The 27,446-nt window shown below is 41.6% G+C and overlaps 1 protein-coding gene across 1 annotated transcript in view; it reads right to left on the bottom strand.

Annotated features, from left to right (window-relative positions):
- Positions 1 to 5,343: 5,343 nt before the first annotated feature.
- Positions 5,344 to 27,446, bottom strand: part of maml3 (mastermind-like transcriptional coactivator 3) — a 182,165-nt gene continuing 160,062 nt past the window's right edge. Inside the window, exons 4-6 of the mRNA XM_033625142.2 lie at positions 16,427 to 16,696; positions 10,698 to 10,776; positions 5,344 to 8,657 (exon numbers count right to left, since the gene is read on the bottom strand). Of these exons, the coding sequence (XP_033481033.1) occupies positions 7,555 to 8,657; positions 10,698 to 10,776; positions 16,427 to 16,696 (1,452 nt within the window). The 3' untranslated portion in view covers positions 5,344 to 7,554. The remainder of the gene's footprint in view (positions 8,658 to 10,697; positions 10,777 to 16,426; positions 16,697 to 27,446) is intronic.

A 27,446-nucleotide genomic window follows, 5' to 3' on the forward strand; every position in this document is an offset into this window, starting at 1 on the left:
GGATGGTGGGGGGTAGAGTCGAGGAGAAACAAGGCAGTCAGGGAGAAGGGAATGGAGAGATGGAGCAGGAATATGAGGAGAAGCGATAGAGGGAGGTGGCCACGATGAAGAGGAGAGATGAAGAAAAGGGGCACGGCTGACAGAGAATGAGAAAGAGTGTGTTTGAAAGGGGCAGAAAAGATGAATTACAACAAAAAGGTCGTGGCCTGCATGTGGTCATGTGGTCCGTCAGTCTGTCTATCTGTCTGTCTGTCTGTCTGTCTGTCTGCTGATACCAACAGGGAGCCCATGAATCATCATCGCTATTACTGCCAGACAGAATTAAGGCTCTGCTCTTTAGCATATGCAAGTCTAATTATGCAAATAAGGTCTGTTAGACAAAACATTACTACGGCAGTTAGTCAGTCTGGTTTTAGGCGCTACATGAATGTGTGTGCATTTGTCTCCGTCAGTTTTGCGACCCTGAATAATATGGATGTTGTTGTGTATACACAGGCAAAGCGGGGTGCTGTATGGAGCCCAGGAATGGACTGTAACCACTAACCAATTGATAAAACACTTTGAAAAAAACTCTTCTTCTCTGTTTTCCCCAAACATTTCCTTTTCATTACTGCATTTTCAATAAACCTAACTTTCATCATAAAACTACAATAGCCAGTGAATTTATTGTAAATCATCTATATACTGTGCTGTACTGCTGTAGCACCACTGTATAAACTCTTGTACAGAGGGTGAAGAAAAACTCAGGCAAAAGTACAAAATTATTAGCATCAAAATATACTTATATGTAAAAGTCCTCATTATGCAGAATGTTCCATTTCAGAATCAGATCTATCAGTCTATGTTACTGGACAATTATTGAAGCATTATTGTGTTTATTACTTTAATGTTACAGCTGTCAAAAGAGTAGCTCATTTTAATTACTTTACATACTGCTGGGTAGCTTGTGAATCCCCTCCAACAGAATTTTATCTTAATCTACATTAATACATCACAATTTAATTGTTGAATATATTCTGTATTGAGGCCACCCCTGGTGAAAACAGTGTTTTTATGCAATGCTCAGTTTTTTTTTGGCTGTTTGGCTTCCATAACATATCTTCTTTCAGACTAGTGGAAATAAAACATCCAAAATACACATTTAGGGTTTTTATTTTATCTTAGATTTGTGTTCTGGAAATTTATGAAAAAAGTGCATATTTAATTAGATAATGTCTCATTTGCATATTCACACATACAATTTCAGAAAACTTGTAATACAAAAAAAAAAAAATCCCCCTAATGTAAGTAATTAGCATGGGAAGTTTCAAAGTGATATCTGTGAAGTTTTTACCCTAGTGTCCGTCTTGCTTTGCCTCTAAAATGACACAAGGTGAAATTAAAAAAAAAATTGAACCTGGCTTTGTCCAGTGTTCAGATTTATGTTCTGGAAACGTGCAAATCGCTAGATATTTAATCAGATAATGCATAATTTGCACATTTAAACATAAAATTTCAGAAAACTATTAAGATTATTGTCTTACTAAAAGTAATCAACTGGCAAGTTTCACTGTGATATCTATTACTTAAAATTTTTACCCTATTCACCTGTGGTCTCTCCCCTTGATAATCTGAATAGAGCACTCCAGGAATGAGTCCTAAAACCCAGACATGAGTTAGAATTTTTGCTCTCCTTGTTCCCTTGTTTCAAAGTCAATGGGTGATTTGAATGGGTTTTTGGTTAGATGGCTGAAATAAGGTCTGTGGTTACCACAAGCTCAAGAGACTTTCATGTTTGTTATACAACATAGGATACGTCAGTAAATACCCCAATGAAAATGTTGATGCTTCTCTGTGTCTTAAAAAAAGCAAGTGGCTAGATGAGACCACAGAATGTCATCACACCGAACACAGTGTGATACAGTCTTGTTGTGGTGGTGACATTAAGTCATGGAACCATAGTAGACAAAGCAAACAAAGGATATAGGCCTGCTCACATAAAGGTGGCCTACAAGTATCTCAAAATTGTACTTAAGTTCAGCACTTGTGTAAATGTACTTAGTCACTTTCCACCACTGCTCTTGTAGCAGTAGCTAAAGCATTTTAGTTGATAGGCTGAAAAAAGGGGTTATATGTCTATCTTAATAACACTATTTTCATTTTCAAAAGCTCGTCCGTCATCATTATCATGGACTTTGTGCCCAATAATGTTAGCAAGTCAAATCTGACAATTTGAAATTATTGTCTTAGTCTTTCTTTAAGGCGCAATTGTAATTCTTTTTTATTCAGTACTAGGCTTAGGCCAAATTGTCTGTGAAATTATCCCAAAATGTTTAATTTGACCAATTATGCTGTCTCTTTTTCTCTCTCTCCTGTGCACCACACTGGCCCACAGGAGCACAGTACACATGAAGCGGAAGATGACCATCAGTCAGGGATGAAACTGGCTCCCTTTCTCAGACCACAACCGTTTGTTTGTTTGCTTATTGTTTATTGTAGTGTGTATGCGTCTGTTTACAATATATATCTTGAATCTGCTTCCAGAGTCATCCCTGTGTCTTGCCTCTTTCTAACCTTTAGAAATATCTGGTTGCGATCTAGTCAAGTCAGTTTTATCTATATCACACCAAATCAGAAGTCTCAGGGCACTTTTGACATGAAGGTCTACACTGTACATGCAGTTTTTATTTTTATAAAAACTATATAAGGCACAAACTAGCTAACTAGAGTATACTGAGCTAATTCTGCTAATTAAACAAATTGCAAGTCCTAGCAACCAAGCTGAATTGCAAGGCAAAGTAGAATTTGATGGAATTAGTCTTCAAAGTATGTATGTGGGTGGAATAAACCTTTAAAACTAAAGTACTTGGACTGCCTTGTTTGCACTTTTGCAGTCATTGAGTTTAGAGGGTGGCACTGTGGCAAAAAACTAGGGTCCTATAACTGTGGTCCTAAAAGTGCAATCTCCTTTACTGCAGGAATGCAGTATTAAATCATTGTGCAGCACCCATCCATAACAGCAAGGTGAACGAGTTAGCTAACAGTTAATGCACTATTTAAACATACTGCCCAATTGGCTGTATTATTACATTAAGTGTACGGACATTCTTCTAAGCTACAGTTAATCATTTTGTAACTTCTTTGTTATTAGGCACATTATTGGAGCCCCAATTTAATATGCAACTTTTTTTTTAAATACAGTATATGTAGTAGGGGTCCCTGTTCTGTGTCTTTCAGCTATGGGGTTCTTGGCCTGAAAAATGTTGAAGACCCCTGTTTAACTACATTCAGTTAGTTTGGAGGCTCCACAGTTGTAGTCTGACTACACCAACAAATGAACCCAATGAACATTCATTTAATATGATCAGCGAGAACATTCTCTCTTTATTGTATCTTTTTGAAAAACAAACAAAAAAAAGTCTTTTGTAATTCTCTTTTGTTAACATTTCAGAATTCTGTACAGGATAAAAAGAAATAAGCACTGCTTAAGAACAGAGTCAAATCTCAAACTAGAAAAAACAAATGAAAAAAAAAAATCCAAAAAGAGAGGTTTACATTACAAATTAGTAGTAAGACATTGTCTGAAGTGCAATGGCATAGCTCAGATGGGTTAAACGTGAAACCAAAAAACTTCAAAATAAAAATACTTCTCTATTTTCCAACAAACAGTAAATTCTTTACAGAGTAGAGACTGTATTATCTGATGTATTTAAACCTGTAAAAACATATTTACAAATAGCCATTATCTTTTATATACTTTTTCTCATAATCACATATATGTCAGCACCAGTAAAAAAACAACAACCAAACAAATAAAATAAAATAAAATAAAATAAAGAACATCAACAACAATTTTTGTTAAAATGTTGTCTACAGACTTGGTCCCAGTACATAATGATATTTGGAGGAAGCTTCCTTTCTCTTCTTGAAGGGATTTCAAACCATAACATGAACCCTTACTTTGAAGAAGACAAAAAGGTCACAAAGGCCGTGATCTTAACACTGATCCACAAGTGTCTCTCTACCTTCCCGCCTCCAGTTTGGAGTGGTAAAACTCAGGTGTTTTCCTACACATCATCTCCATTTCACTGGTCTGACACTGAACTTTTATTGGAGCCTGCCTGGAGTACTAGAGCGGTATCAAAGTTTTGGAAGCATGAGCAAACAATCCAAGAGTTTATTTAGACACTGACACAGAGTTTTTATTGATTTCACCATCTCCCCTGATAAACCGGGAAACGCTACAACCCTAAACATCTGCTTGCTGTTGACCTTCAGATTCCACACAGTGAGACGGAGGACTTCTGCTCCCCAAACATGACAACCAAAGAACAAAACCTCATTCGTGGGTGCTGCCATATGCAGCAATGCTTACAGGATGATGGGCGTGGTGGTTAAAGTTTGTATTTAAAGGGTTGGATTATACAACATCAGCAACCATGAGATAATGCATCAAATGCGTTGATGACAAGGAGTTAGTTTACAGAGAAGAAGAAGGCTTTTTGGTTTGTTGATTACAGTATCATTCTCCAAACTTTCACTCTGATGAGCTAAATACAAAGTAATGCAAATACAAACACGCTCTCATTCACCTCTTAACCTAGATTACAAAACAGTTAGAGAAGTAAAGTGTTATCTTACCAATGACTACTGTATTAAAACCTATTTGACACATATTTATTACTCAACCATTAGGGCAAAAGAGAGGACAGCTTGTTGATGATGAATGAAAGCCAGAAGGTCTGGAGTAAAGCCCACAGTTTACTTAAGTAAGTTCAGAGAGGGGGAGACACTGATGACAGTGGAAGCACTTATTGTTTTGGCGCTAACTGGCGCCAACCGTCGTCACCCTTTAAAGGGACAGTTCACCTCAAAATCATAAGTACATCTTTTTCCTGTAATGTATAGTGCTATTTATAAGTCTAGATTGTTTGTGTGAGTTGCAGAATGTTTGAGATATTTGCCGTAGAGATGTCTGCCTTCTAATTAGCACTCAGTGTGTCGTTCAGAAGGAAGTGTGCATCTACTCATGGATGAGAGGCTCGTGCTCATGACAGTGCGAGATGTAAACTTAAATGGCGTCCTCCTCGGCTGAGCTGTGACATTAAACAGGATTTATATATATATATATATATATATATATATATATATATATATATATATATATATATATATGTACACACACGTTATACCTGAAACTTTAAAGTATGCCGTGCCTACAGCATAGGCTCTGCATAGACACGTAGCCTACATTGTAGCCTGACGTGCATCACTGCAGAAATGTAAATTCACGTCACTGTAACAGAGCACTTCTATTTTTTATTTTTTTTTTGTATGCATGTGGAAACTATGCTTTTATTTACATTTATTTTACAGATAAAAAATTGGCAGCTTATGTCCTGTGTGTGATTTATCCTGGCTTCATAAGAGTAGAGAAAAACTTAAAAATTTATGCAATGTAAATTGTGATAGGCTCACGCTAATAAGGTTAGCATGTTGTATTTTGGGGGGAAAACTGTTTAGTACAAGGCAGTTCTTTTGTTGGTGAACCTTGTGAGTTATAATGGAGCCAAATTTTGAAACGTTACCTTCGTTAAAAGTTGCTGTTGTTTCTGGGTTCATATGAGTAGAGGAAGAGTCAACTAGTCATAGAGCTGACGCACAATTAGCTCAGTGGTGTTAGGTGAGCTAGCTGTAGGCATGCTTTCTTCTGGGTGCGATACAGTTGGTGGGTGTAATTCGGTATGAAGAAAATAGTTCCAACATGAAACTGATCACAACAAGGTCTGTGGATTATCTTGAGTAACCACGTGATGATTTCTGGAAAAATGAAATTGAGTATCTTTTGGTACTCTGAGCACCAAAGGCCGAGTGTTTGGAGATATCTCCAACACTCATCAGCTCACACCAAAACTATCTAGACTGATAAACAGCACTGCAGGTAAGAGAAAAAAATATGTATTTTTGATTTTGGGGTGAACTGTCCCTTTAAGTCCAGTCTGAAGTTTCTCAACTGTCTATAAAACAAAGTCAAGGCTTAGCAGTGGTTCATTTTCGTTGTAAAGCTCTGGAAGGGGACAACTGGTATTTCTTCACAGTAGTGTTACAGTATAGCACAGTTATGATCTAGTTTGGAGCAAGGGTGTTTTATAGCTGCGGTACAAGAGAAGCCACAATGTAAAGCAGGGCTACGGTGATTGACAACCAGCTGTGTCACAATGGAAGGGAAGGCTGTGCTGTGATGGGAGGACAAACAGATTTTCAAAAGACAACACAAACTAAAAGAAGGCTAACTTTGTTTTTGGTTTTTTTGTTTTTGTTTTTTTTTACTTTTAATTGACAAAACACAACCAGCATCATTGTTAGAGATAAAACACAGCAACAAACAAAACATGTTGGGTGGGCATTCAATGAGCTTTTTTTCCCCTAAAAAGAAGTCACTTGTGGTGCTCAGATACATTCAGTGCCCAGCGATCATTCTGCTTTGTGTTAGCCTGATGAATGCAGTGTGGTTTGTGTCACACAGGCAGACGGTTTAATGTAATATTAGCTGTGCTAGCTGCCTCTCACACACATGCTCATCCTCCCAGGCTGATGCTTGTTTGTCTGTTTGTTGGTTTGTATACGTGTGTGTGTGCATGAGCTTTTGAGTCCAAGTGCTTGCTTTAGCTGCCTGTTTTCTCCCTCTTTGTCTTCCCCTGCATGCACACCCGTCATCCACAGCCACGCACAGGAAATGAACCCCCCCCCCCTCCAAAAAAACCAAAACAAAACAAAAAAAAGCCACCATGGTCGGTTGCCTAGCAAAAGCACTAGAGGGCAGAGTGCGCTTGTGTGGGAAAATAGGGGAACATCATTTGTTCTGTTGTGATGTTCACAAGTTAAACAGAGAAAGGAGTGTTGAGAGCGAGGAATGAGTCTCGGGGGGGTGGGGGGGGTGAGAGAAAGAGAGAGAGAGAGAGAGATCAAGTGAAGAGAACAGAGAGACCGTGGAGGCGACAGATTTGTGTGCGTGTGTGTGTGGGGCAGAAATCTGAGAGAGGAAATGGGAGCGCTGAGAGTGCTTTTTATTCCCTTCAGCTCCTCACATAGTTGAGAGATATGAAGCATTGAGCTGGGTGGCACGAACACACAAACACAAATAAATTGCTGTCTTGAGAACAAGTCTTCCTTCCCCTTCATCTGAAGCTCAGGCACCGCTGTGTAAACGGGGCTCGCTTTCAAACACTGAAACTTGAGAAATATTCATTCCTTGGAGAAAAAAAAGGGAAACTAATGAAACACAAGTCTTAATCGCTATATTGGTTTTTCATTAATATGCACGAGACATAATGATTGCTCTCTCCATCTCTCTCATACACACACGCACACGCGCGCACACACACACACACACACACACACAAAACATAACATAACACAAAAACTACTTTATAACCTTGCTCATGTTGTACAAAACAAAAACATGCCAGTCTACTTCATGTCATCCTGTTTGTTTTACTTTCTCAGGTTTTAACATATATCCTACTTAAACATTTAGTTCATCCAGTAAAAACTCTTCTCCAGTTTCCCCATTGGCTATTGGCTTGGGAAAAACTCCTCCATCCAACCATCGCTTGAGTCCAGCTCCGCCCCTGTGCCATCGGCCAATCCAAAGGCTCCTCCCCCTGAGGGCCCGCCCCCATATCCATAGGATGACATGTCCTGATTAGCTGTCCTCTGGTAGCCTGGTGGCTGACCTCCAACACCTACACCCCCTGGTCCATAGGGTCCACTCCCTCCTCCCCCTCCTCCTATTCCAGGCCCCCCTGGGCCCGGCCCGAACCCCCCCATCCCAGTCATCCCCTGGGCCATCACCCCCTGGTTCATCCCCTGGTTCATGACTATGGGCCGGGGCTGGTTGGTCCTGGGCTGACCACCCATGTGAGGGCCCATCATTTGGCCACCCATAACAGCCGCTGGGTTGCCCACTCTGGGGTCCATTCCCTGGCTCAACCCCTGGCCCGGCCCCTGAAAGTGTTGCTTGGCCATGCGCGGAGGTTGACCTGGCTGCATCCCATAACCCTGGGTGGAACTGAACCCCACCATGTCTCCTCCCCCTCCTCCTGTAGTCCTTCCAACTCCTCCTCCCATGGCCTGCAGACTTTGTCCTTGCTGCTGCGGCCAGCCACCTGCCGTCATTCCCCCGCCTCCCCCTCCTGCTCCCAGCATGCTTTGCAGTCTCTGTGCTTGGGCTTTGGCATTGGGAGGGCCTTTGAGGGGTTGCTGGGTCATGGAGTTCATCAACATTCCCTGTCCTCCATACCCTCCAGCTCCACCACCTCCTGGGCCTCCAGGCATACCCCCTACCCCAGGACCTGCACCTGCCTGACGGGGCGGCCCTCCAGCGGGGTTGTGCTGCGGTGGAAGACCCATGGAGGCTTGCACACTTTGGCTCTGGTGCTGCTGCTGGTGGATCATTTGGCTCATGGAGGGATTGAGCCCATACAAGGAACCTTGGTTTGACCCCTGGTTGCCATAGGGTAAGCCCATGTCAGTTTGGGGTCCCACGGAGCCCCCCTGGCCCTGTACAGAACTCATCTGGACCATCTGCTGCTGGTTCTGCTGCTGCTGTTGTAGGAGACGGGCGGCCCGAATGTTCTGGAGAGCCTGGCTTCTGGATGCTAGATCCTGAGGAGGACCTACGAGAGAAGAATTAGAGGAGTTAAAAGTGAACTAGAATTACAGCCCTGCAGTTGTATGCCTCCACACACCAATCACGTTTCTCTTACAGTTTACATCCATGTCTGTGAAAATATAGATGCTTCACACACATCTTTCCCCCAGCAGCACAAATTACCTACACAATCAGCACAGTTTCAAGGTGGGCACCCAAGATTAGTGACACCCACTCAGTATCTCAGCAGATGTCTCCCCTTCTCTTCCTGAGATATGATGTTGAATAACAGCCAGAAAAGTGTTTTATGCAGAACATTATGATGTCACAGTGAAGTTGATTTTGACCTTTTGTAAATGAAATGTCATCACTTCTTTATTTTATCCTATTAGACATTTGTGTGGATTTTTGTCACAATTAGTGTAAGAATTCTTGAGTTATGGCCAAAAACATGTTTTGTGAGGTCACACTGACTTTGACCTTTAACCACCAAAATTGAATAAGTCCGTCATTGAGTCTAAAGGGACATCTGTGCCAAATGAAAGAAATTCCCTCGACATGTTTGGGAGATGTCATGTTCACAAGAATGGGACGGACGGACAGACAGACGGACGGACAACTCAAAAACATAATGCCTCCAGCCAGTGCTATCGCAGGCACAAAGGCATATAAACAGAGACAATGGAGCCGGACATTCGTAACAGCTTTTGAGCCTGTATACTAGATCCACTTAAATCACCAAATGGTACACAAGACCAATCTATTCAGTTGGTGCTGAGGCAAAGATTTCTGATCCATGACAACCTGTTTACTCTGGAAACAAATGCTTCCCTCCCAGTTAAGTTTCAATCTGACCACACTAAAATAGATCTCAAAAGTGCCAGCACCTCACTTCCCCTCTTTTTTCCTACCAGAGCCTCAGTGGCAGAGCTGAGGAGGTCTGCTAGCGTGTAAATAGCTGTAAATCCTTTAATAAACCCACTTCTGACATCATTCCTCTAATCCCTCACCTCACAGCTTGGACTGTAACTGCAACAGAGGAGTCAGAATAGACACATTCCAGAGTTGTAAGCAATGTAACATCACACATTAGCCACATCTTTTCCACTTCATGTATATATAAATGAGAGCAGTATTTGATTATGTTCTGATTGCAGGTGATATTACTGCTGTATTGCTTTTAAATCACCGGTATGCTGCTGGATAGCTGAACTAACAGAAATATTTCTGGGCCAGAGTTCCATTCTGCAACCCCCTCCTCCTCTTCACATTATCTCCTAGACTTGCAGTCAGACTCTCTGATGGCTATAAATGGCTTTTGACTTGTCTCTGCTCTCCCCTCTCTTAATTTTTCTTCATTTCTCCATCATCCTCTCGCCCACTCATCTACCTCTTTCTCTCTCTTCCCAAGCTTTTCTTCTACCTACCAGGCTATCTACCTATTCCTCTTGTTGCCAGCACCCCCCCTTTCTCACCTCCCTCCTCTCATCCATCTCTCTGACTCCACCGGAACTCTGGGGGATCCAGGACAGACAAGTTGCCGTGGTAACAGGCAGAGCAGGAATATTCTATTTTTTTTTTTCGGAGGGAGCGAGAGAGAAAGCGAGAGAGAGAAAGACAGAGGCTGAAGAGCATCTGAGCGCCAACTGATGTATCTGACAGACAGACAGAGTGGACGAGGTTTGGTTTCAGGGTGATACTCAGTCAGCGCTGCTGTTTGCATACATGTTTTTATGTGTTTGTGTGTCTATCTGTCTCTGAATATGTCAGATTGAACTGTAAAATCTGTTAAATGTCTTGGCTCTCTACCATGTATACCATACTTGTTGAAGACCAGGTGCACATTTGCGATTGTGGGCCTTTTTAATGTAACCATCAGAGTGCAGAAGAAGAACTACAAAACTGATTTACCAAAAAATCCATTTACTAATGTGCTCATCAATAAAATGTGGAAGAATTTAGGTCAGGTCTTGCCTTATTCATTGGGGTGCCGCCATTCCTACGTTTATGCACAAACTGTGTGTATTGTTGCTCGGAGGAAATTAATGCATGTGATAGTACTCACCTTGGTACTGATTGACTTGGGGGTATGGATTCCTTTGGCCTTGGCCCATCTGTCTGGGGAGATGCTGCTGCTGTTGGAGCTATGTGCGCATGCACGCACGCGCACACACACACACACACACACACACACACAAACACAAACATAAACACAAACACAAACACACACACACAGTTGTTAAGACTGTATGTTAGAAATGTGTTACATGCTTTCATTTTATTTCATGCATTCAAGATCTTGTATTGTTGGTTGTAGAAAAGTAAGAACAGTTCATCAAAACAGATTTCATGAACATAAACAAATGCATATTGAAGTCTCAGCTCCAGAACAAAGCAAAGCTTTCTGTCATTAGACCTTCATCTGGGCAAACATATTTGCCTAATCTGTTTTAATTAAAATTGCATTGGACTTAAGTATGTTAAGCCTTCTTTTCTCCATAGTAGATTTTTTCTGGCCTTCTCACACCTGAACATTGTTTCTTGAGTGGGTTAAACTTTCAAATAGTACGGTGTCAGGGTCACAACTTTAAATACATCCTGAATGAGAATCCTGCATTGACAGGTATAAGCAAAGGGACAAACCTCAATTTTAATTTTGATAGCTGGTCAGTTATTTAAGTCATGGTTTGGTACGAATGCCACAGTACAGGTTAATCAGATGTTGGTACAGCAGAAGTGAGACAGATGTTGGTACAGCAGAAGTGAGACAGATGTTGGTACAGCAGAGACAGACAGATGTTGGTACAGCAGAAGAGAGACAGATGTTGGTACAGCAGAGACGGACAGATGTTGGTACAGCAGAGACAGACAAATGCTGGTACAGGAGAAATGAGACGGATGTTTGGAACAGCAGAGACAGACAGATGTTGGTACAGCAGAAGAGAGACAGATGTTTGATACAGCAGAGACGGACAGAAGTTGGTACAGCAGAAGTGAGACAGATGTTGGTACAGCAGACAGACAAATGCTGGTACAGGAGAAATGAGACAAATGTTTAGAACAGCAGAAGTGAGACAGATGTTGGTACAGCAGAGACAGACAGATGTTTGGAACAGCAGAAGTGAGACAGATGTTGGTACAGCAGAGACAGACAGATGTTTGTAACAGCAGAAGTGAGACAGATGTTGGTACAGCAGAAGTGAGGCAGACGTTGGTACAGCAGACACAGATAAATGCTGGTACAGGAGAAATGAGACAGATGTTTGGAACAGCAGAAGTGAGACAGATGTTGGTACAGCAGATACAGACAGATGTTTGGAACAGCAGAAGTGAATTCAATACCAATACCTTCAGTAACAGAGGTTTCCCGTGCCGACTTTAACCTCTCCCAAATTGATCATTTTGTTGATAGCGCCGTAGGCTCGCTGCGAACAACGCTCGACTCTGTAGCTCCTCTTAAAAAGAAGTTAACAAAGCAAAGAAAGTTTGCTCCTTGGTATAACTCTCAAACCCGTAGGTTAAAACAAATATCGCGAAAATTTGAAAGGAATTGGCGATTAACCAAACTGGAAGAATCTCGTTTAATCTGGACAGACAGTCTCAAAACTTATAAGAGGGGCCTCCGCAATGCCAGAGCAAACTATTACTCAGCATTAATAGAAGAAAACAAGAACAACCCCAGGTTTCTTTTCAGCACTGTAGCCAGGCTGACTGAGAGTCAAAGCTCTATTGAGCCTTGTATTCCTTTAGCCCTTAGCAGTAATGATTTTATGAGCTTTTTTAATGACAAAATTCTAACTATTAGAGGCAAAATTCATGACCTCCTGCCCTCAGATGATAGGCCTACCTATCTAACCTCAAACACAGCTGTAGAATCTAATATATATTTAGATTGCTTCTCCCCAATTTCTCTTCAAGAATTGACCGCAGTGATTTCTTCATCTAAATCATCAACGTGTCTCTTAGACCCCATCCCAACTAGGCTACTTAAGGAGGTCTTTCCTTTAGTTAACACTCATATATTAGATATGATCAATATATCCCTATTAACAGGCTATGTACCACAGTCTTTTAAGGTAGCTGTAATTAAACCTCTCCTAAAAAAGCCCACCCTGGATCCAGAGGTGTTAGCCAACTATAGACCAATATCTAATCTTCCCTTTATGTCAAAGATCCTTGAGAAAGTAGTCGCAGACCAGCTGTGTGATTTTCTCCAGGATAATAATTTATTTGAGGAATTTCAGTCAGGATTTAGAGTGCATCATAGCACTGAGACAGCTCTAGTTAAAATTACAAATGACCTTCTGATTGCTTCAGACAAAGGACTCGTCTCTGTTCTTGTTTTATTAGATCTTAGTGCGGCGTTTGACACAATTGACCATCAAATTCTACTGCAGAGACTGGATCACTTAATTGGCCTAAAAGGTTCAGCACTAAGCTGGTTTAAATCTTATTTATCTGATCGTTTTCAATTTGTTGACGTTCGTAATGAATCATCCTTACGTACCAAAGTTTGTTTTGGAGTTCCGCAAGGTTCTGTGCTCGGACCAATCCTATTTACTCTATATATGCTTCCTTTAGGTAACATCATTAGAAATCACTCTATAAATTTCCATTGTTATGCGGATGATACACAGTTGTATTTATCGATGAAGCCTGAAGAAAGTAATCAATTAACTAAACTCCATAACTGCCTTAAAGACATAAAAAATTGGATGAGCGCCAATTTCCTGATGTTAAATTCAGACAAAACTGAAGTTATTGTTCTTGGCCCCAAACAACTCAGAGACTCTTTATCTGATGACATAGTTTCTCCAGATGGCATTGCTCTGGCCTCTAGCACTACCGTAAGAAACCTCGGAGTAATATTTGATCAAGATTTGTCTTTTAATTCTCATTTAAAGCAAACCTCACGGACTGCATTTTTTCATCTGCGTAATATTGCGAAAATTAGGCCTATCCTGACCCGAAAAGATGCAGAAAAATTGGTCCACGCTTTTGTTACCTCAAGGCTGGATTACTGTAACTCTCTATTATCAGGTAGCTCTAGTAAGTCCTTAAAAACTCTCCAGCTAATTCAGAATGCAGCAGCTCGTGTACTAACAGGAACTAAGAAACGAGATCATATTTCTCCTGTTTTAGCTTCTCTGCACTGGCTCCCTGTAAAATCCAGAATTGAATTTAAAATCCTACTGTTAACTTATAAAGCTCTAAATGGTCAAGCTCCGTCATATCTTAGAGAGCTCATAGTGCCATATTATCCCACCAGAACACTGCGCTCTGAGAACGCAGGGTTACTCGTGGTCCCTAAAGTCTCCAAAAGCAGATCAGGAGCCAGAGCCTTCAGCTATCAGGCTCCTCTCCTGTGGAATCATCTTCCTGTTACGGTCCGGGAGGCAGACACCGTCTCCACATTTAAGACTAGACTTAAGACTTTCCTCTTTGATAAAGCTTATAGTTAGGGCTGGCTCAGGCTTGCCCTGTACCAGCCCCTAGTTAGGCTGACTTAGGCCTAGTCTGCCGGAGGACCCCCTATAATACACCGGGCTCCCTCTCTCTCCCTCTCTCTCTCTCTCTCTCTCTCTCTCTCTCTCTCTCACTCTCATCCTATTACTGCATCTTGCTAACTTGGCCATTCTGGATGTCACTAACTCGGCTTCTTCTCCGGAGCCTTTGTGCTCCACTGTCTCTCAGATTAACTCATACCGCAGCGGTGCCTGGACAGCGTGACGTGTGTGGTTGTGCTGCTGCCGTGGTCCTGCCAGATGCCTCCTGCTGCTGCTGCCATCATTAGTCATTAGTCATACTTCTACTGTTATTATACACATATGACTATTGTCACACAAGTATACTGTCAGATATTAATACATACTTTCAACATATTGTACCACAGTAGCCAGAACTATAACTATAATATTATTACTTTCATTAATGTTGTTGTAAGCTACTGTCATTACCTGCATCTCTCTCTCTCTCTCTCTCTCTCTCTCTCTCTCTCTGTCTCATTGTGTCATATGGATTACTGTTAATTTATTATGCTGATCTGTTCTGTACGACATCTATTGCACGTCTGTCCGTCCTGGAAGAGGGATCTCTCCTCAGTTGCTCTTCCTGAGGTTTCTACCGTTTTTTTTCCCCGTTAAAGGGGTTTTTTTTGGGGAGTTTTTCCTTATCAGCTGCGAGGGTCATAAGGACAGAGGGATGTCGTATGCTGTAAAGCCCTGTGAGGCAAATTGTGATTTGTGATATTGGGCTTTATAAATAAAATTGAAAATGAATTGAAGTGAGACAGATGTTGGTACAGCAGAGACAGACAGATGTTTGGAACAGCAGAAGTGAGACAGATGTTGGTACAGCAGAGACAGACAGATGTTGGTACAGCAGAGACAGACAGATGTTGGTACAGCAGAAGTGAGGCAGATGTTGGTACAGCAGACAGACAAATGCTGGTACAGGAGAAATGAGACAAATGTTTGGAACAGCAGAAGTGAGACAGATGTTTGGAACAGCAGAAGTGAGACAGATGTTGGAACAGCAGAAGTGAGACAGATGTTTGGAACAGCAGAAGTGAGACAGATGTTGGTACAGCAGAAGAGAGACAGATGTTGGTACAGCAGAAGAGAGACAGATGTTGGTACAGCAGAAGTGAGACAGATGTTGGTACAGCAGAAATGAGACAGATGTTGGTACAGCAGAGAGACAGATGTTGGTACAGCAGAGGTGAGACAGATGTTGGTACAGCAGAGACAGACAGATGTTGGTACAGCAGAAATGAGACAGATGTTGGTACAGCAGACACAGACAGATGTTGATACAGCAGACACAGACAGATGTTGATACAGCAGAAATGAGACAGATGTTGGTACAGCAGACACAGACAGATGTTGGTACAGCAGACAGACAGATGTTGGTACAGCAGAAATGAGACAGATGTTGGTACAGCAGATACAGACAGATGTTGGTACAGCAGACAGACAGATGTTGGTACAGCAGAAATGAGACAGATGTTGGTACAGCAGACACAGACAGATGTTGGTACAGCAGACACAGACAGATGTTGGTACAGCAGAAGGGAGACTGGTGAGTTTTTTCAGGATTTTATTAGTGGACAGTGCCTTTCCTACACAAAGTGAACAGAGTGCGACCAGGAAACCAAAGGCAGCCCTGATGATCTGTTGTAGCCATAGCTGAGGTGCAGATATAGAACATTCAATGGAAAAACATATCAGTCTGCATTCTTGTAGTACAAAAAGCAGCTACTGAATGTGTGTCTGGAGAGCAGACGGTGTTACTCATTTAAATTTGAGGTATGATATCTATTATATTTAACAATATACACTAAACCTTAGCAGGATGTTTCCTCTCAAATACCTATAGTTGTGCCTGTGTATGTTTTTGCACATCCAATTAAAACCAACTTGGTGGGTGGTGACTTCAGAGTTCAGAACTCTTTAACACTTGATTCCCTCACAGAGAGAAATAAAAAGAAAACACCACATTATCACAGCAGGCGGCATGTGGCAAACACACACACACACACACACACACTGCAGAGATGAAAAGGAAGTAGTGAAGAGGGGGCTGGTTGAGGGTAATTATTATACATGCAACCAGACAACAGTAAGGAAGAGGAGAGGATGAGCAGCAGACACAGGCACATATACAGGAGTGTATGAACAAACAAAAAACAAATTTAATGCATGACAGATAAATCCCAGAGGCCTAGCCATTTTGTTTTATTACTACACCATCACACTAACCTTATGCTAAGCACAATAATTTAAACCTACTCACCTGCTCAGCCAGTAGTTGCTGCTGCTGCTGCTGCTGTCTCTGCTCTCTGAAGAGCTGCTGTTTCTGTTGCTCCATCAGTTGCATCTGCATCCTCTTCTCCTGCTCCATCGCCATCATCTGTTTCATCATGGCTGCCTGCTGCTGGTTGCCCACATAGCCTGGAGGTGGTCCTGACCCCTGATTGGGCCCCACCCCTGAGGCCACGCCCCCAGCAGGGTGAGGAGGCGGGATGGCGCCTGGAGGTCGTGACATTCCTACCACACCTTGTTCCTGTACAGACAGAAAGGAAAGGGCAGCTGGTCAGATGGACTGTTGAGCAATCAATAACTTATTAATGAAACAAGTAAAAGGAATAGGTTAACATTTTGGGATAAATGCTTATTTGATTGTTTTTGCTTGAAGACTACCACTCTCGTAAGTCATGTCTGTTACACATAAGGCTACACCACGCCCCTGGTTAGTTTAGCTTAGTATAATGACTAGAAGCAGGGGGCAAACAGCTAGCCAGGCTCTGTCTAAGGTAACAAAATCTTCCATCCAGCATCTCTGGAGCTCACTAATCCACGTTATTGCCAACACTTCCTGGAGTCTCCACTGGTTGCATTGCAACTGCTCCATGCTGAGAAATAGACTGATGCATAACCCTGCACTCATAAAATGGTGAATTATTATTTACATACTTTGGTTTAGAGCTCTGATTGTCCGCCTGAGCCCAATTGGACCCACCCGCCAGGTTTACAGGTGTTTTTATTGTTTGTTTGTTTTTTTCTTTCTCTTTTTTTGGACTGAATCAAGAGGGGAAAGAGGGGGAAAATGAGAGGGGGACTGTGACTGAAAAAGTGGCAAAGCAACGCAGCAGCAATATACTGGAGAATCTGGAGAGAGACAGAGCGTGTGCGAAAGAGAGAGGAAAAACAGTGGTGTGGGGGCCAGGGTTTGTAAGGCAACCTGGTTTGCAGAGTTTCCTTTCCCTCCCCAGCAGTAGAAGAAATGTGCATTACATGCAGTAAACAGCAGTGATCATCATCATCAACTGCCATGCAAACTAGATGCACAGAGAGGCTCAGCCAGGCCCCCAAAAATGCTCCTCAGCCTTGTGGCCAATTTATCCCAGTAGCCACTCACGGTATTGCAGTGAACAAATCTACTGTGGCCCAAAAAGCATTTGCCCCACAGGCCACCATTGTAAAAGAGATGTCTGTAAATCTGTTGACAGTACACATCAAAGTGCAAACAAGGTCAGTTATGACTCCTTCTATTATGAATTTTTGATCCATGGTGGTTTTAAATTTGTAAAACTTTCCTGGAGCTCTTTGACATTACAATGCAAAGTCTATAAGCTGAGTGGTAACTCGAGGGTGAGGCCAGTGGGAGAAACCCTTCTGCACATATTCAATGGGACGCATACTAGAAACGTAAACCCAAAAGCCAGAGACTATTTTTGCGTATGCTGCAGGTAACAACACCCTTTGGAATGAACAGGCACCATTGTCATGCAGTATCTGGATATTATTATACATTATTATGTAAGTGTACACACACATATATATGTACATATATATATATATATATATATATATATATATATATATATATATATATATATATATATATATATATGTACATATATATATATATATATATATATATATATACAGTACAGGCCAAAAGTTTGGACACACCTTCTCATTCTTCTCATTTCTTTATTTTCATGACTATTTACATTGTAGATTCTCACTGAAGGCATCAAAACTATGAATGAACACGTGGAGTTATGTACTTAACAAAAAAAGGTGAAATAACTGAAAACATGTTTTATATTCTAGTTTCTTCAAAATAGCCACCCTTTGCTCTGATTACTGCTTTGCACACTCTTGGCATTCTCTCCATGAGCTTCAAGAGGTAGTCACCTGAAATGGTTTCCACTTCACAGGTGTGCCTTATCAGGGTTAATTAGTGGAATTTCTTGCTTTATCAATGGGGTTGGGACCATCAGTTGTGTTGTGCAGAAGTCAGGTTAATACACAGCCGACAGCCCTATTGGACAACTGTTAAAATTCATATTATGGCAAGAACCAATCAGCTAACTAAAGAAAAACGAGTGGCCATCATTACTTTAAGAAATGAAGGTCAGTCAGTGCGGAAAATTGCAAAAACTTTAAATGTGTCCCCAAGTGGAGTCGCAAAAACCATCAAGCGCTACAACCAAACTGGCACACATGAGGACCGACCCAGGAAAGGAAGACCAAGAGTCACCTCTGCTTCTGAGGATAAGTTCATCCGAGTCACCAGCCTCAGAAATCGCAAGTTAACAGCAGCTCAGATCAGAGACCAGATGAATGCCACAAAGAGTTCTAGCAGCAGACCCATCTCTAGAACAACTGTTAAGAGGAGACTGCGCCAATCAGGCCTTCATGGTCAAATAGCTGCTAGGAAACCACTGCTAAGGAGAGGCAACAAGCAGAAGAGATTTGTTTGGGCCAAGAAACACAAGGAATGGACATTAGACCAGTGGAAATCTGTGCTTTGGTCTGATGAGTCCAAATTTGAGATCTTTGGTTCCAACCGCCATGTCTTTGTGAGACGCAGAAAAGGTGAACGGATGGATTCCACATGCCTGGTTCCCACTGTGAAGCATGGAGGAGGAGGTGTGATGGTGTGGGGGTGTTTTGCTGGTGACACTGTTGGGGATTTATTCAAAATTGAAGGCACACTGAACCAGCATGGCTACCACAGCATCCTGCAGCGACATGCCATCCCATCCGGTTTGCGTTTAGTTGGACGATCATTTATTTTTCAACAGGACAATGACCCCAAACACACCTCCAGGCTGTGTAAGGGCTATTTGACCAAGAAGGAGAGTGATGGAGTGCTGCGGCAGATGACCTGGCCTCCACAGTCACCGGACCTGAACCCAATCCAGATGGTTTGGGGTGAGCTGGACCGCAGAGTGAAGGCAAAGGGGCCAACAAGTGCTAAACACCTCTGGGAACTCCTTCAAGACTGTTGGAAAACCATTTCAGGTGACTACCTCTTGAAGCTCATGGAGAGAATGCCAAGAGTGTGCAAAGCAGTAATCAGAGCAAAGGGTGGCTATTTTGAAGAAACTAGAATATAAAACATGTTTTCAGTTATTTCATCTTTTTTTGTTAAGTACATAACTCCACATGTGTTCATTCATAGTTTTGATGCCTTCAGTGAGAATCTACAATGTAAATAGTCATGAAAATAAAGAAAACGCATTGAATGAGAAGGTGTGTCCAAACTTTTGGCCTGTACTGTATATATATATATATATATATAGCGCTCTGCCAATCCTGTTGTGTACAGACTATTGAAATAACAGAAGGAAGAGAAGGAGAAGTGGCATGAGGAAACAAGTCAGCCCTTTGCTTGTAATAAATGTTTTAATATTAAATATTACATAATATTAAATATTTAAGTATATGATATATTTTTTACAGTAAAAATTCAGGATTTCAATCTGGCTCGGGCCCAAAACTGCTGCCGTAGGTTGGGCTTAGTTCATGGTTCATGGTTCATGGTTGGTTCATGCAGCTTGATGTTTTGGGCCCGATCTCAGCTCTACTTTGGTTTTGACAGACGTGGGCTGTAAATAGAACAAATGAGATATAACATGAGAGATGAATTGTGTTATCATCAGACAGGACCAGGCTAGCTGTTTCCCCTGGCTCTTTGTGTTAAGATAAGCTAACTAGCTACTGGCAGTAGCTGCATATTAACTACACAGGTATATGAGTGGTATAGATTTTCTTATTAATACGTTTTGGCAAGAGAGCAAATAAAGCCCCTTTTCCACTGCACAAAACCCCTGCTAACACCTGCTAAAATCTGGCTTTTTAATGTGATGGGTAAGGTTCTAATCAGCATTCACACTCGGGTCAAATGACTTTGCAGTAGTTACTGATATTTATCAGCTTAGGCTCTGATCGACATTGATGGAAACACAACACCCGAGTGAATGCACTAATTTTAGGCCCTCAACCAGCAAGATGCAATGAGGATGCCACCACAAAATGGCATCCACCTCTGCCTAAGCAGTGCTTAAACATCATTCCAAAGTAGTCTGCAGGTTGAAAGACAGACTGAATAAGAAAGAGATATGCTAAACGAAATAACCACAGAACCACTGAAACATTTTCACTAGCCTCCATGCAGCTTTCTGTTTACTAACCTGTTTCCCAACCTGTCTGTGAAGTTGGAAAAAAAGTAAAAAAAGTAATTTCGAATTATGCAAACTTCCTCTTCCACGCCTTTGTTACTGCTCTTTAACACAAGTGAATGTTGCACAATTACATCAGGTACAGAAATAATACAAACTCAGTACACTCCCTATTGTGTTGCCATCTACAGTGACACCTTTGCACAGTCTGTTTTAAGCATATAACTGTAGTCAGCCATTATGTTTTATGACAGCTCACAGATCCAGCTGTCTGTGAATGAGGAAATGAATAAAATACAAGATAAAGACAAGACTGCCTCAAGATTCAGCTTGGCCACCCTGAGTCCTCCCAGTGGGGCATTGGTTGGTCCTTGCTGCATACATTAGATTCTCATTAGCATATAAAGAGCACTCGTCCTCCACTCAGCCGTATGCTAATCTTTAATAGGATGAAATGGCCTGCTCTGGCCAATGGCAGGGGAGCGTTTATGAATCTATTAAAGGTTGGACAGCTGAACGAGAGTGGGCATCGTTTAGGCCCGCTGGCAGTAAGAGAGAAGAAAGGCCTGAGAAAAGAAGAACAAACGATTCAGGCCACATATAAATGCAACAACACACAGCCACCCACAGGAACAGACAGTGTGCAACAAATCACATTTAACTGCAGGGCAAGAATGAAACAGCAAAAGCAGGATTACAGTAGCGCATCGTAGCATTGGCAGAGTCTGTAACACACCACTATACTGAATATGTTTTGAAAGAGCCAAAGCCTCATAATCCACATTGAGGCTCCGCTCTTCTTAGACAGGAGTTAGGTGGAGATAAACCTCATATATTAGAGCACAAAAAAAAAACCCTGTGGAGCAAACAGAATCGGCTGCTTAAGACTGGCTCACTAGACAGCCAGACCAGACTGATCGATGTTCAGAGCTACGTGTCTCATCTCCGGTTGGCATGTTCCTACCCGATGGCAGCAGGGCAGTGAGACAATATAAGAAAGACGTAGTGTCAGAAAATGACCAACAGGTGGCAGTGGTGATCTTTAAGCATGCATGCATGTGTGTGTGTGTGTGTATGTGTGTGTGTGTGTGCATGTGTGTTTGAGTCTCACTGGCCTCTCAGCAGATGGCTCAATCATGACGGTTCTGATCTACGATCTCTCCCTCTCCCCCACTCACTCTACCTCTTTTCTTGCCTTCACTCCAAACACCCCGCCATCAAACTCCTTTCTCCACTCTTTCTCTGCTTCTCTCTCTTTCTCTCTGCAGACAGGGGGCCCTGAGTCATGTCCGCACAATTGCCAGGGAGCGAAGGAACGGAAGAGAGATGGATTTCAAAGGAAGGAGGAGGGGGAAAGTCTCGGAGAATTAAAGATTTTGGTGGAAGTGTTGTTTGTGTTGCAGGGGAGAAGAGGCAGTAGTAGCACAGTAGCAGTTAGTTGAAGAGATGACAGAAAACTACAACGTAGTTAGTTAAATAAAGACACGCAGAAGAGAGACATATGAGGGAAGGACTGAAAAAAATGCTCATGAATTAGCAGAAGTATCAGTAGTATTTCAGTGTTACTAGTGCTTCACTGAAGTGTTGCTAATAGGCAATGGATTAAATGTCACCACAATAAAGCTTATTGAAATAAAGCAGGTATCCTCAAATTAATTAAAGGGAAGAGAAAAGAACACGTATGAAGAAAGAGAGGAGTCATGACAGCAGATCTTGCTTTGGGAAAGACAGGAGGAAACGAGGAGGTGATAAGCCAAAAGTGGAGGAATAAAAGGTGGGATAGGGGGGAGGAGAGGAGAGCAGGTACCCTGGCAACAGTTGCTGCGGTGAGGAGCAGATGGCGCTCTGAGGAGCGGTTATGGCCGCCGTGCATGGTCACCCTCCACAACACTTGGCAGACCTGAACAAGTTACACACACTTGCATTTAGCCTACCTTAAAATTTAACTTTGGCTTTCTTCGACTTCTCTCTCTGTTGAACAGTACATCTTCCACTCTCTCTGTGCTAACTCATGAATGTTGGTTAAATAATGTAACAAAGAGCCTCTACGGTCTATTTGCTCTTTTAGCCCTGTCAATCCAACCCTCTCTGTCTTTCACTCTGTTTTTCCGTCAACCCTCCAGATGCTTTATTTTGGCACCTTGGACTGGCTCCAGTCAGTCCCCGAACTCTATGCTTTGCAACAGAAATGGGTCAGCGGGTAATGAGACTCAATGTTTAGCTCCTAACTGAAGCAAAAATAGAGGAACTGCAGCAGCTATTGTACATTGCAAATAGATCAGTTTGTAGTGGGAAGGATCAGAGAGGCTGGAATGAAAGGAAAGGTGAATGTATCACAGGTTGTTCCAGGGGATGTATGTGATTGTTTGCGTGTGTGTGTGTGTGTGTGGTGGAGGCTGTCAGCATTATTGAGTTAGGAAGCATGGAGAGCCCAGGTGATTACATTACACATGAAGTGAGCGGAAATGTGTATGTGCATGTGAGAGAGTGGGGTGAGATTTTCCATTTCATTCCTCTGTCTCATTGAACAGAACTATGTGTCCATTTTCAATGTATGTGTGCATGTTTCAAGATGTATCTGCATTAGGGGTGGGCTATATATCAAATATACTTGCGGCTTGTTACACGTGGGACGTATAAAATGACTATATCACAAACATCAAGTATAAATGGTCACATCATTTTTTATGTCACAGGCATGAGACTTGCTTCAGTGTTTCAGTTCTCTCACTCTCTCCTGTGGCTCTCTCCCTCGCACAGACACACACTCATGAGGAAAGACTTACAAACATTACACGTCACACACTCTCCTCTGCCCATCTAGATCACTTTCTAGAGCTAGTGTGTGAGCAGGCGAGATGTGTTTTTCATCTGCAGGGCTCCAGACTGCCACTATATTTAGTCACATTTTGCGACCATGAAGCACCAGTGTGACTTGCAAATACTATTAATATATGAACAGGAGAGCTGTTAGTTTGTTTCCAGGTTACAGTGAACAAATCCTCACATTTAATGGCGTAGGGGAACAGTTTAACTTTTAAAAAGTTTGATGCTTGAACACGAAGTGCGTGTTTTTGTATCTGCAGGGCTCCAGACCCGGCTATCTTTAGTCGCATTTTGCGACCATGGAGCACCACTGTGACTTGCAAATATTGTTAGTATATGAACTGGAGAACTGTTAGAGTGTTTACAGCTGACAGTAAATCAATTCTTGTGTTTAAAGGCGCAGCAGCAACAGTTTAAACAAGTACTTTGCGTTGCATTCTGTTTGTATGAAAAGTGCTATATAAAGAAAGTTTGATAGATAGATAGATTTAACTTTGTGCTGCTAACATCTGACTGCTGACCCGAAACTTCAAGTTCACAACAAAAACATCAACACTTTCTGCCTGAGATGAGCCAAGTGCTTCAAAAATAAAAGCACCAGTGGTTCTGCTTTGATTGATTTAATTATGACAAGTATTTATTTAACTTCATTATGACTTTTGTTCATAATTTTGTATTTTAGTAGTCTACAGTACTTTAGAAGAAATTTAAAATTTTGCGATAGATATCATGTATTGTGATATTGCCTAAAAATATTGCAATACTATTTTTGAGCCATATCACCCAGCCTTAATCTGCATACACTAGTGAAGCACGCTCACACATAGAAAAAGGACAGTACATGCAACCACATTCAAAAACCACTGCTACAAAACAACATGATGCCTTACTGTTCATGCATACAAGCATAACACAGCTGCACATCATGTGTAAACACATGCACGCACGCACGCACACACGCACACCTACACACACACACACACACCCTATAAAAGCAGCGGCGCCTGGCAGCACAGTGCTCGGTGTCTGTGTGCTCTCCAGAGTGGCTCACATCTGTTACCCACTTGTGTAACAGAAGAAAGGGAGGGAGTGTGAAGAGAATGAGAGCAAGAGCAGTGAAAGAGTGGAAACAGAGAGAGAGGGCTGAATGGATAAGGAGATGCTTCATTAGACTACGGCTGCAATCACACTGAGAAAGTGGACAGGAAGTACATCTGCTTGCGTTATTATTATGCATCTGCGCTGGCGACAGCCGTGGCTGGAGGCGTTATGTTTTGGGGTTGTTGGCCCATACATCCATCCGTCCTATTCTTGTGAACACGATCTCTCAAGAGGAAATTTCTAAAAAGTTGGTACAAACATGCACTTGGGCTCAAGGATAAACCAATTTTGGTGGTAAGAGGACGAGGTCACTGTGACCTCACAAAAAACCTTAAAAGCCATAACTCAAAAAATAATGCGCTAATTATGACCAAAAAAAAAAAATCACACAAATGTCTAATAGGATTAAATAATTAAGTGATGACATCTTATATCCAAAAGGTCAAAGGTCAACTTCACTGTGACATCAGAATACTCTGCAAAAACACTTTTCTGGCCATTACTCAACGCCAGAACTGTATAGCTCTTCTGTGCTTCCAGATTAAAGATCTGTATGAAGTATCCATGTTTCTCCAAAAAACATACCCTTAAGCCATTTATCAAATTCCTTCAAGTTTTCACTTAATAAAAATCATATGGACAGACATGGATGTAAACTGCAACTTGACTTGTTGGTGGAGGCATAGAACCGTGAGACGTTAATTCTAGTTTGGATTCTGCATGTGGATCAGAGGAAAAGCTGAAGCGATGGGGAATTTTGCAGTACACTGTGGTACAGATGCATGGAGTGAGTTAAAGCTCAAGGGTTACAGGTTCACATCTCTTTCACAGCCAGCTGTCATCAATGTCTGAATGTCCTTGAGCTTTACACTGGTGTACCTTGCACTGTGATCCTGCTTGTGATGCCTGAGATGTGTAGAAATATGCGTATCAGAAAGCTGGAAAAGATACTCTTAGTAATTAGAATGGATGCCTCATACAAATATAAAGCCCCTTATATAAACATATAGTTCAACAAGCGCCTGACATCTATAAAAATAGCCGAAACCTTATAAGACAAATAACATTACATTGTGTGGTCATATAGAAAACATACAATGCCTACAGTGTTATGTTAGATAGATAGATTTTCACTATATGCAAAGCTCTGTTAGTGTCTGATTGGCTGGAGGTGGTTTTAAGTTTTTACACATTGAGGCATAATACAGAGGTAAAATGCCATACACCCATCGTGACATTTGCTGTCTTCCATACAGTCGCCATGAAACACCAACACTACCATACACTAAAAGCAACTAGCTGCTTTATATATCCTCCCTGCTGCAGGTCATTAAGTGAACAAGACAACTTAGGTGAAATCAACATCATATAAAATATAAATATTTACATGAAACCAACACCAAAATTAGAAATGAATGAAAATTTACATAAATACAAATTTCTATTAATAAATCAATAACAGACTCAAAATGATCACATCAATCAACATTGTTTGTACTTCTACATCCCTCCTTCATCTAAATGGTTCGCTCCTAGAGCTCTTGAGCAGGTGCTTTGGCCTGCCTCAAGGCAGATATATAGCCTTGAGATTTATAGGCTACTCATGTGGCCTATGTTGTTGTGAGCATTTATACTTGTGCAGTGCTGTTTCTGTGTTGCGCTGCAGTTACACCTCCAAAACACTAGTTGGCGGTGGGGTTTCTGTGAAGTACTGTAAAGTTTCATTGATTCAAAACACACCTAAAACACACATTAAACATGGCTTATAGCGACAAATACACAAATTGGCTCCATTATAAGGTTCACAGACAAAACACTTGTCTTTTGCTGGACACGTTTTCCCCACAAATATAACATGCTAACATTATTTGCGCAAGCCTATGGCATTTCACGTTGTATAAATTAGCCTGGCAGCCAGCTGAGTTTTCCAATACTCGTGAAACCAGGAACAATGGCAACATTTTGCAAAGGTAATGTTACAAAATTGGGCTCAATTACAGCCCACAAGGTTCCCTGACAAAACAACTATCTTGTATTAAACACATTCTTACACAAAAATAACGTACTAATGTTATTAGTAGAAGCCCGATAACAGTTTGCATAGCGTTTTTCTCTACTCATATGAAGCCAGGATAAATCACACACAGGACTTAAACTGACATTTTGTGGGGCCTTTATTGTCTTCACAATTTATTGTTTCTTATCTATGACATAAAATAAACGGTTTATTTCCACTGAGGGAATGCTTTTCAGCTTGGAAAAATAGACAGGAGGTCTGCATTACATTTCTGAAGAGGTGAACGTCAGGTGTAGAGCATGTATCTATGCAGACCCTACGCTGTAGGTACAACGTTGATCCTATGCAGAAGCTTAAATCCTCCTTCACTCTTTTGCCACCGCCCTCTGTTGAGGAGACACCCAGGAAGAGGTGAGTACTGCCATTGTCTGACTTTGCTGTCCCAGGTTGCCAAATATCTTGGTGTTGTGATCACTTTATTTCTGCTGTTATAGCTTTATTGCATTGGGTGGGAGATGTGAGTGCATATTTAATGAGATTGACTACAAACATTATCCCTGCACCATCTACTCTATAGCATTTAATTAACTTACTGTCATCCAGTGTTTGGTGAATATTTCTTCTACCTCTTTGTCTTCCTGCCATTTTCTCCTCTGCTTAGGAAACTCTTAAGCCTCTTAAAGGTCCTCCTCTCTACTCCTAACCATTTCTCACCCCAGGAGCTCTCTTAAGGGCTAAGATGCTTTGTGAATAACTTTTATCTTTACCCGAACCTAGTCTTAACTTTAAGGGGGAATTCTTAGAAAATGTCACAATTCTATGAATTTTCTTAGAATTTTGTCACTAGGAGCAAGTCTTTGTACTAGGAAGCTTTGTGAATATGGCACCAGGCA

The sequence above is a fragment of the Epinephelus lanceolatus genome, chromosome 3 (assembly GCF_041903045.1).
Source record: "Epinephelus lanceolatus isolate andai-2023 chromosome 3, ASM4190304v1, whole genome shotgun sequence".
Taxonomy (NCBI): domain Eukaryota; kingdom Metazoa; phylum Chordata; class Actinopteri; order Perciformes; family Serranidae; genus Epinephelus; species Epinephelus lanceolatus.